This window comes from Euphorbia lathyris, chromosome 2 (assembly GCF_963576675.1).
Source record: "Euphorbia lathyris chromosome 2, ddEupLath1.1, whole genome shotgun sequence".
In the NCBI taxonomy this organism is placed as follows: domain Eukaryota; kingdom Viridiplantae; phylum Streptophyta; class Magnoliopsida; order Malpighiales; family Euphorbiaceae; genus Euphorbia; species Euphorbia lathyris.
The window spans coordinates 137192473-137204082 of record NC_088911.1 but is presented as its reverse complement, the minus strand read 5'-3'; the positions used below and the strand labels follow the sequence as shown (position 1 = coordinate 137204082).

Sequence of the window (11610 nt, the reverse complement as noted above, 5' to 3'; positions counted from 1 at the left end):
ATAAAAACATGAGAGAATAAAACAATAATTTTAAATATTCATGTCGTTTTTGGATTAACATGTCAAGTCTAACCCAATCTAAAATATTGTTTGTCAATTTCGTATCAATAAAAAAATGCACATTATCTACTAAGCTAAATCTAAATACTAAAATTACATACCGATTTTGTATCATGTATTTTTCTACTAAGGGACGAGAACACCCATTATGTAGACCCACGTTCTTGTCCCAACATTTGTTGTTGGAGGCCAAGTTGGCTTCCATCAACAATGCAAAATATGTAGATATAAAAATTGTAGTTAAAAAAATTCACAAAGTTATTTTTTTATTTGAACCAATATAGTAAATTTTTTATAAATTAATAATATTAGGACCATGAAATTTTATTAATTTATAGAGTTATTACTTAATCGATAAATTAATAATTATTAATTTATAGAGTGATTTTAAATTTTTTAAAGTTAATTTTTAAATTACTAATTTAAATAAAGTTTTTTTTATCTAAAATCAATGAACAAATGAAATTAAATGTGCATTATATAAGTTAATTGAACTTGGAAGTTCATTGTATTTATGTTAAAAATATTCAATGTATCATAATTAATAAATTACTATATGTAAATTTATATGGAATGTAGTTGTTTCAAATCATGCCAAAAATGAGGATGAAGTTGAGGATGATTCGGTACTTTTGAACCAATCAAAGGAAATGAAGCAATTATAGTATCATCCACTCATTACATTTTTTTTGTTACGATTTGATAAGGATACACCGAAACTTTTGAATGCACGGAGAATAATTAGAGATGAAATTCAACTAGATTTAAATTTCAAGAAAAAACAAAATACTATAGATTTATATTTTGCTAAATTATCCTAAGTATGTATATTTATATACATTTCCATATGTATTTGAGAAATTATTAAATTATAGAGGTAATAATACAATGTATTTATAAAGGGTTGTTCCGAAAAATTATTATTTTATTAATTTATTAAAATTAATCATTTTTTGAACTGGTCCAAGTCGGGACCAAAAAAATTATTATTTTAAAGAGTTTATTAATTTATCGAGTATTAATTTACAGAAGTTTTACTGTAGTCGCAAAGAAAATTTATATACCATTCCCTTTCAGAATCGAACCAATCAAGGAAATACATAATCATTAATTTCCTTTTCCATTGTTTTCCTTTATAGATTTTTTTCTTTACCTACGGACGCAAACCAAACAAACTTTAGTATTTTGTGTTAATGAACGACAAACCACGTAGAGATGGTAAAATAACACACGATCTGATTACACGATACGAAATCGACATGTAATTTTAGTATTTGAGTTAACTTAGTGGGTAATGTGTTATTTTTGGGTTCTCGCGAAACTGATACGCAAATCTTTGGATTGATTTAGGTCTGATATGGTAATATGAAAATGACACGGATATTTAAAATTATTTTTATATTCCCTCGTGTTTTTATATATCATTTTATTAACAAAGATGATAAAATTATAATTATTACTTGCAAATACGATTCGAACCTCTATTACATGACCTTCTAACATAATATTATTGGAATTTTCGATGGTTAGTGTTAATATACTAATCTAAAAATGACATAAAGTATTTAAAATAGTATCATATCTTCTCATATTTTTAAAAGTTATCATTAATATATCTGCATAACAAAATTACATTTAATCCGAAAACACGACAGAAATTGGCACTAATCCGAACAGATAACACGATTATGACATGAAAGTTTTTGGGTAGGATTTAAATTTACTCTTTTTAACACGAACCCGAAAATGGCACGATAAGAACACGACTCGGACACGATAATTGTCTGATCCACGTAATGTTTCGAACTCTCCACGTTAAAATACTACATACTTGATAACCTAAACCAGCCCAAGTTTTGAGCAGACGACAAGTCGTTCAAGCTCCATAGTCGTTAAGCCAACCTAATCTATCCGTGTCTGGGTTTAAGGTTTTATTAGGGTTTTAGCACTTTTTTGAAGGTAGGGTTTTAGCACTTAGCCTCAAGAATAGAACCCTTCCTTTTGAATATCTTCTCTATCAAACACATCCGTCGCTAATTTCATTCCCCATTTCCTCTCTCTAGTCTCTCTATTCGTAATTCAATAGAGTTTCTTTGCCAAAAACACCATAAAAGCTTAGATGCATCATTCACTCCTTTAATTTCAGGTTTCCTCGAAGAAATGGGTGATTTGATGGATGATGATTTCGGCGATATATACGCGGATGTTGAATTCCAAGCAAGTTCTGCCATCAATTCTGTATCTAAATTAGATAAACTGTACACAGAACCACAGGAGGGAGGAGAAGGTAAAGGGGAAGAATGTAAATATGATAACAATGCTAAGCAAGTTAAGGCTAGAGCAAACGAGGAGAATCCTAGGTTATTGAATTCAGTCTGCGAGAAATCGTCCAATACAGAGGAATATGTGAGTGACAGCGAGGATGATTTCAATATAGTACTGAATGATGAGGATTGTAAAGGATTTTCAGTTGCTGCAGAAAGGAATGGAAATCGAAGTGGACTTGAGGAGGATGTGGATGAGGGTGCCTGTGTTAAAAATGGTTATGATAAGAATGGATTGAATCCCAGTGCCAATGGCCATGGAGGCGAGCAACGGAATGGAGTCAATGATAGTTATAACTCGCAGTATCAGCAAAAGGTATTGAATTTTGAGGAGATTATCATAATTCTCATTTTATGAGAAGTGGGCTTTCTATAAGCTTCTAACATGAAGCTTCCTTTGGGATAATTAAGCCCTCTGTTTTTGGTGCTTGACACTGTCACACTGATATCATGTAATTTATGAGCCTTGGAATTTTGTTTACTTCATTTTGACTTGATTTTGATGGCCTTGGTCATTTAATTGTGTATTTTGGATACTTTTTCATGTCCTGATCAGTTCAACTTGATTATGTTAAGCTGGTGAATGAGATAAAGATAAAGAAAAATATTGAGCATCCAGTATTTTTTCCTTTCATATTTCATGAGAAGCTAACAGAACTGAAGACATTGCAACTAAAGTACTTGAAAATAGAGGGATCTTCTAACTAGGTGCTTTTAGACCCTCCATTAACATCAGCAGTTCAAATGCTCCTCTGCCTCTCTGTTTTCTCCCTTCCTTCTTCAGATGGATTGTTCAATCAGACTAGATAATCTATTTAATTTATTTCTTACGTGATAAAGCCATGAAACTAATGCTCTTTTTGGCTTTTATTACTTTTTAATATTCTTTCCAAATGTGAATAACCTAGTCTATATTGCATTGCAGTTAAAACAGTTTAGATCATTATTTCCAAATAATCAAGTTAATGAATCTGTTGGTGTGGCATCATGTTCCTCCAAGTCTGTCAGAGGTGCTTGGGAAGATGACAGATACAAACAACATGAGGTCTCAAACACAAGTCAACTTCCTAGTATTCGTTCCGCAACCAATTTTGTTGCATCCCATGGTGGATATGGTTTCTCACTTCCATGGAATAGGTCAGTAAATACAACATGATCCTTATTCTTTTCATCCCTGTTGCTTTACTTCTATTTAGAGGTTTGGTTGTTGGCCTGCATGCATAAGAAATGAGAGCAATCTGTATATCAAGTAAAATGAATATCAAAGCAAGAGCAAGTGCGTGTGATATTTTGTTGGGTTGGATTGCAGCGAAGGCAGACAATTAAGGGTGAATCATAGTGCTGTTTATTAGATCAACCATTTTCATTCTTCTAACTGTGATAGTCTTTTAAGTATTTCCTTCATGGTCGGAAGTTAACCGTCTTATTTATTATTTACTTCAGGACTATTCTAGATGTAAATATTGATGCATTTGAAGAGAAAAGGTGGAGGTATCCTGGAGTAGATATATCTGATTTCTTCAATTTCGGTTTTGATGAGGACAGTTGGAAACAATATTGCATCTCCTTGGTAAATTGTTGTACCTATTCACTGAATAATGTATGCTTGAGTTCTGCCAGTCTAGTGGATTCTTTTGCTGACCTTCTAGCATAAAAAAATGCATACATCTTATCTGTAGGGCTGCATCTTTGAATTATTGGGGTAGGGAAGAGGGGGGAATCACCAAATAAGACATGCTTGGGATGTGATAGGCTCTCAAGGTTTAGAAACCAGGAAAAATAGCCCATGGACTTGGATTTTTATCAATGTTTATGTGCATGGTTTGTGTCATGGAACCAATTGAACCAAAAGCTTAAGCTGATAGTTAAGGCCCAATAGTAGCTTTTATATTAATATCTGACACACCCCACATAGGAATGCCCCTTGGGCTTGAAGCATGTACAACACAGGCCCATTTCCTGTGTTGAATTTAATCAACAAATGGGATTGCCAGGATTCAAACACTAGATCAATACCATGTATGGAACCAATTGAACTAAAAGCTTAAACGGATAGTTAAGGCCCAATAATAACTTTTTATATTAATATCTGACAGTTTGTGATTATATTTCACATGAAATAGAGCTCTCTGAACTTTGCTTTCTTTTAATTGTAGGAGCAATTGCGACAACAGTTGTATTTGCATAAGAGGTTCCACAATCACGACTTTTCACACCTTACTGAGGTGAGTATTTTTTTCAGTCTTTCTAGATGATTATAGATGCTTTTGTTTGTCGAATGATGTGAGGTATTGGATTTCAATTATATTGCCTTTGTGAAAAACAAGGCTTCTGATGTTAGACCTGAGAGTGGGACAGCACCTGAAGGTATTGCTCAAGCTGGATCTTCATCAAAATTTGCAGATATTGGAAAGAGGCTGTTGGGATTGGTAACTTCAAATTCCTGCGTACTCCTCCTGATATGCATTTTTGTTGAATTTGTTTCCACCTGATGCCTGTAGTAGTTTATTTATAGTGGTGACTTATGTAATTTGTTCAGCCAAAAGGCAGAGCAATTCAGGTTGAAGATGGCTCTGGTGAACGGCAATCTAAAATGGATGTAAGGCGTCCACGAACTTGGGATTCTGATGTTGTGATACAGGTATAATATTGTTGGTATATAAATTTTCTGTACTTTTGTAATGTTAACCATTATTTGAATGCTTAATGTAATAATGTATTTTTTGGAGCAGATCAATGTGCAAGATCCTGGAGAGATTTGCTCTGGCTCCAGTGAGGACAAATTTGACCATGTAGAGGATGTTGGTCTTGGAGCATCAACTGTTAGGAATTTAAATGTGGATGATACTAAAGATGACAAAGATTGTGATAGTTCCAGTGCAGATGAATCATTGGGAGATGTTAGGTCTTCTTCCATGAAGGGGTAATAATTAAACACTGGTCCTGATATCCTATATCTAAAATCCAGTTACACAACATTTCTCTTATATAATTGTGGCATAATGTTATGGAAAGAGATCAAGTTAACATTATTTTCCTATATTTTAGGCAGATTACTTTATCATAATTATTTAGGCAATATTATCTTATTTAGACAGTTATAGTAGTATTTTATTCTAGGAAAATATATTCTAGTCATTTTCCTAAATAGTATTTTCCTAAGTAAGAACTCTTTCCTAACATAATGTCTTTATGTCTCCTATTAGAGGCAGCAACTTTTCAATAAGAATGGAATCGTTGATCTTCTGAAAATTCAGAATTAGGGAGTTAGGGTGATCTCTTACAAATCACCAAGTTGAGTTTCAAGTATAGGCGATTCAAAGAACATGAAAAGCAAGGGAAATCAAGGATTTACTTGTGAAAGGACCTGTGACGAGATCCTATTCGTGGGCCCATAACACGCACACCCTATCTTTCCATGTGACGATGGTAGTGATACTAATAATGAAGTGTTCTTTTTCAAAGAAAAACCTTTTGCTTTTAATGTAATTTAATTGAAATAAAAATAGATTCAAATTTTTATTTGTTTAATCAATACAAAGTCAAGGATGATTTTTATCCCAACTTCTCACTTTGCTGTTATAAGAGACCAAGTTAACATTATTTTCCTATTATTTAGGCAGATTTACTTTATCATAACTATTTAGGTAATATTGTCTTTTAGCAATTAGCACTAATATCTTATTTGGATATAGTTATAGTAGTTTTTTATTTTAGGAAAAAATTATCCTAGCCATTTTCCTAAGTAAGAACTCTTTCCTAATGTAATGTTTTATGTCTCCTATAAGAGGCACTAACTTTTCAATAAGATATCAATCATTAATCTTGAGAAAATTCAGAATTAGGGAGTTAGGGTGATCTCTTACAAATCACCAAATTGAGCTTCAAATAAGCGATTCGAAAAACAGAAAAAGCAAGGGAAATCAAGGATTTTCTTGTGAAAAGACCTGTGACGTGATCCTATTCATGGGCCCATAACATTTGCACTCTATATGGGTTGATGATATAGAAGTATACTTTGATTTAGTTTTCCACAATTTTCTCTTGAGCCACTAACGAAATATGTATTTTATGTGAACAGGTTTCCCCTGCCAGTGGCAGAGTCTAATAAAATGAATCTTGCTCCTGATAATCCTGACAAAAACCATAAGGTGAATGCTCAAACTTCAAAAGGAATTGCTGAAGCCACTGAAACTGTGGAGAAGGTGGAGGAAGAAAATGGCAGGACTATTTGCAAGCCAGATCAACAGCTGACCGAGATAGAAGTATCAGTTGGAGATCGTAGTCATTTTAGCCTGACGCTATCCTGTTCTGAAAGCGAGTCAGAGTCATCCCAAGATACTGTGTATAACTTACCTGAAGCATCTCATAGACTTTTAAGTAGGCAATCTTCTGGTGCTAAGCTACTTGAATCAGACGCATCTGACTGTAAGAGCCCTAAAAGCAATGTTGTCAAGAAGAAACAAGATAATCGCCAACACTTTTCTAGGCGTAGAAGTCCCATTTGGGAAGGGAGGAGGCAGCAGAACAGGAGACTTCACAATGTTTCTCAAGGGAAGACACACCCTGATATCGATAGTTATGCCTTTCCCATGTATAGGGATAATTTATCCATTGATAAATGCAGACAGATGGAAAGGCTAAACGATTTTGGTTATCATAATAGGCACGATTTCTCATGTGATCAGCGGAGAGAATTTTCTGGTATTTACAGTGATGAAAAGTTCGCCGAAGTCCATACTCAGGATCTTCACGGAAAATATCCCCATTTAAGATATAATCAGAGCTTTAGGAATGAAGTAGAGCCATGTCAGAGAAGGAACTGGACTGAGGAAAACTTTCATGAAAGACGTATTTGGTTAGATGATAGAGATGGCTTGAGTAAAGATTGGGATTCTGGTGAAAGAGTTCTCTCTCCTAGGGGCATGAGTTCTCTCACTTATGGACAGTCGAGGAGATTCCATTCCAAGTACAAGAATCTCAATGATACTAACATTCAAAGGAGAAGAAAGAGGGACAGAATTGAGTCTGGGAAGCAAACCAATGATGACGTTTTTTTGCTTGATCATAAAAATGAGGACTATGCTATGCTACATAAGTATGGGAGGTCGGTTATGTTCAACTCGGAAAAGGAGTCCTTCAATGAAAAGTATGAAAAGCATGTTCCTTCTGTTGGGAGAGAAGCATATCTCCGTGAAAGAAGAGATAGATATGGTTACAGGCCCCCAATGAATCTGGAAAATTCGTGGTGTATGGAAATTGAAGATGAGCATTGGGATCTCGATGATCATAATGTGTCCTATTGGCCTCACAGAGAATCTTATGCAGCCAATAACGGAAGGTTGAGGAATAAGATGTCACCAAGAAGTGACATTTGTGACCCCAGATTACCTGACAGATATGGGCAAGAATTAGATAGTGAAAGATTCAGGGAAAGTGATTTCGTTGAAAATTACAATGATTATGATAATGTAGAAGGTGATATTGTTTATACTGATGATCAGGCTTATAGAGGGTGGAAAAAATACAGTTGGAAATCTAGGGTATTGCATCAAGTAGAATGTGAATCCATTTTGAAGCAGCAAGATAATATATCTTATCGGTCATCAGGTTCATATGAAAATACTTTTAGACATGAAAGGTTTCAGTCTAATTACAGATCTACCAATGGTTATACCGCTTCAGTTATACAGTCGGAGGGGCATAGATACAAAATATTTGAAGGAGAAACTAATGCTTCCTTTCCTAGTAGAAAACCTCATATGACATATAGAGGTGAGCATGATCGGACAGCCTGCAGGTACAATAGTCCAGTTGGCTTGATTTATGGGGAAGGAAAGGTAAACTTGGAGAGACTATCAAAACCTTGTATAATTGTAACTTTATGTACAAGTGCTCCAGTTACGAGCGAGTCCTGTTACAAGCGAGTCTTTGTTATTCTTTTTAATGCCATCTTATTATTTGTCTTTCCATCTCTCTTCGCATCGCAATTCCTTTTCAGTTTAGTCTGATTTTTGAAGTTCTCACAGAGTCACAGGCTCAGTCATCATCAATCACATTCTCGATTGATTGGCATTCAAGCTAAAGAAACATACATATTCTTCAACATATATATTTTTTTTTTTATTAATCTTACATTGTCTAACTAGTACCTATAGTTCTTAGTCTGTGGTTAATTATTCTGTTAGCACCTTGCCATTCTCTGAAGGTTAGCATAAAATTTAGAAGTGAAATATCATAGTTCTTGTTTTTGTTGAGCCATTTGGAGGTTAAGGGATGATTTATTTTTCTGATATACTGTCAGGAAAACATTTTTCATTTGGACTAGTATGTCTTGGGATTTGATGTATAGGTTACAAGGGTACAAAGGTGGGCAACTAGGTCCAGAAAGTCAATGCTATTGCTGTCTTTGTAATTTAGTAGGAAAAGGCAAAGAACAATATACCTTGAAAACTAGTGAAGTTTTCATCCGGATGCTGCTCTTAGCAAAAAAAATTGGTTCGGCCTTTCTAGGGTAGCTCTTTATAAACAAATGACTTATTTATTTTGTGCATCCACCTAATAAGTCAATGACAAGGCAGTTGCTGCAAAGTCGGAAATTGATGTGACTGTAACTGTTGGTGGTTTCATTTGTGGTACTTGATAATGACTGTTCTGCTCCCTCTTATGACATACTTTTACTGATTTCATGTACTCTTATTCCTGAAACTTTCCATTTTCTGTGCTTTATATTATATGTTGAAGTGATAGATATATATCAGACCTTAAGAGAGTGCATTTGTATCTAGTTAATGATTTTTGTTTGTCTTTTGAGGTTTATTTTCCCCGGAAGTTTGTATTTCCTGTTTAATGCTATGTTCTTAGAATCCTGCGTTGTTCTTGAAGTCAATGTATCTGCATCACTTGTGTATACGTTTGAACTGCTGCACCAGTGTAAGTTGTGAGTTTTCTTAAACTGAAATACTTTTCTTTCCAGTTGGGAGAAGTTTTTTTCCCCTGGATGTTCATCTAAATATGTTTTCTTCTTACTTCCTTACTAATTTCATACTGTATACTGTTGCTGTGAAGTAAATTTGTGTTCTGGCTGCAGTCTAGTCGTTGTTTGAATTGAAAGCTAACCTGATGCCTTAGCATCTTTTCCTGATTATATGTACCATTTTTTGTGACACATTCTTTTCCCCTTTCCATATCTTGCAATTGAGGAAGACAGTAAAGCACCAACTGTAACTTCATTTTGTTTCGAAACCCCTACTTATTGGAGCTCTTTGTATCTCTTATTGAGGCACTAATAATCATTAGTGGCTTATTATGGTACCTGTGAGAAATGGACAACTCTAGTGAGTTATTTTCTGATCCTTATACTCTGATCCTTATACTGTTCTCCTAATGAATGCTCAATTTGTCTAAACAGCATTTTGAGATTGCAAGCTATGTGGAATTTACTTCAGAACGTGGGATGCCTGTCATGATTGATCGTCTTTGCTAATTTATTGCTTAATGACATTCAAGCTGTAGATCTTTTGTTCATTTTATCCTTAGTTGCATCATTCATGGTTTTTCTTGACAGCAGTGACATCGAATCGAAGTGGTCTTTTTTTGTATTACAATGTTTGCCTACATCATAGTTCTATATTAGGAATACTCTTCCTTTCTTTGGTTTGGCTCGCATGCGTTTTTGCAAGATTCCGTTTCTTTCGTTAAGTTCATTCCTTGATATTCTTGTTGAGAACTTGTCAGGATTTCTGTTGATTGTTGAATTAGAGTGATGCTTGCCTTCTTGCCCATTCCACGGGGAAGAGAATTGAACCTCGAGGACTTAGTTTATGCGGTGGAATATGCCCATTTTATATTCTGCTGCAATATGCTCTGATATCTTCTCTTTTTCCTTTGTGTTAAGTGTAATTGGATAACGTTTTTCATGTGACTAACTGTATTCTGCAGTCCTCTGGAAGACGTCTGGGTGCTGCACGTTCGATGGCGAATGGTAAACACGAATTAATGGATCAAAAGTTTGTCAAGGAGCAGAAAGTTTTAAGGGACTTCAGTGGAACTCAGACCAGAAGAGCAACACAGTGTAGCATTGCAAAACTTGATGGTGGAAAAGATGGAAAACTACAGGATAAGTTTCCAGTTACAGCAAGAAATGGGGATTTCGATATCGAGGAAGGTCAGATTGTAGCCGAGGAACTGATCAAAGAGGAAAGACTGGAAATCAAAAGTGTAGCACTCAAGCAAAATATGAAGAAGAGACTTCACTGTGAAAATGTTAACACCGGAAATGCAACTGACAAGGGCTACGATGAGCAACGAATACAGGACACATTAGCGAAAATGGAAAGACGAAGGCAACGTTTCCAGGATCCCATTGGATCGAAAAAGGAACCCGATTCGGTTCTGACTGATTTGATAGCTGATACCGTCGGAAAGAAACAAGAAAGGCCAGCCAGAAAAAGGCAGTGGGGTGGAAGATGAAGTTTTTGTTATTACATCTGGTTTTTGTTCAGATTATCCATGTCTTCTGCATTTGTTTCAGAAAGAGAGAATAACTGAGACGTAACAGACCTACCGATGATTATTGTGCTGCTCGATATAGGTGAGATTAATTATCACATTTTTGTCATTCAAACAGTAATTGGAATTGATCAATAGTTATTTTTTTTCTTGATGTAATAAAATGTAGTAATGCTTTCAGAGGCTATGCTCTAAAATATACTTGGAAGAAACATTGGTGCATATAATAATTTATGTGAGATTTCCATTTGACTTTGGTGCATAATCTATGTATCAATGCAATACCTTTTATTTTACAACATGAAAGTTTACCTAGGGCTGTAAACGAGCGGAACCGTGGATGTATTTGTCAACTATTCATGAAACTAGTTGTTGAAAAGTTTTTAGGTGGATATTCATGAAAGTTTACTGAGGGCGAGCCTTGGCGCAACGGTAAACGTTGTTGTCGTGTGACCAAGAGGTCACAGGTTCGAGTCTTAGGAGTGGGGAATCAAACCTCAAACCTGTCAAGCGGACTTGAGCATTATCGATCGTGTTAAAGGGGACTTGAGCATTATTGACCGCAAGGCGTGTTAGGATGGAAAAAAAAACCTTTGCCCATCCAAAACTTCTGGAGTGACATTTTTGTCTTTTCACGGGACGAGGGGTGGAAATTCAAGGCTGGGTATAACAACACCTTAAAATATTTAAATTCATTTTGCAGATTCAATCTGGT

General features: G+C 35.0%; 1 protein-coding gene across 1 annotated transcript; it reads left to right on the top strand.

The window, feature by feature from the left end:
- Positions 1-2014: 2014 nt before the first annotated feature.
- On the top strand, positions 2015-11160 carry LOC136220065 (FIP1[V]-like protein). Its single transcript, XM_066007742.1, has 9 exons — positions 2015-2700; positions 3310-3521; positions 3828-3954; positions 4541-4609; positions 4712-4813; positions 4924-5025; positions 5117-5307; positions 6466-8224; positions 10326-11160. Exons 1-9 carry the CDS (start codon positions 2221-2223, stop codon positions 10854-10856), a joined length of 3573 nt encoding a protein of 1190 aa, XP_065863814.1. The 5' UTR covers positions 2015-2220; the 3' UTR covers positions 10857-11160.
- The last annotated feature ends 450 nt before the right edge of the window (positions 11161-11610 follow it).

Excerpts from the sequence above, each read along its gene's own strand:
- LOC136220065 (XM_066007742.1), top strand. The coding sequence starts at position 2,221 with ATGGGTGATTTGATGGATGATGATTTCGGCGATATATACGCGGATGTT. Across the intron at positions 4,610-4,711 it reads ACTTTTCACACCTTACTGAG|GCTTCTGATGTTAGACCTGA; the intron begins GTGAGTATTTTT and ends GTGAAAAACAAG. Across the intron at positions 8,225-10,325 it reads TGATTTATGGGGAAGGAAAG|TCCTCTGGAAGACGTCTGGG; the intron begins GTAAACTTGGAG and ends TGTATTCTGCAG.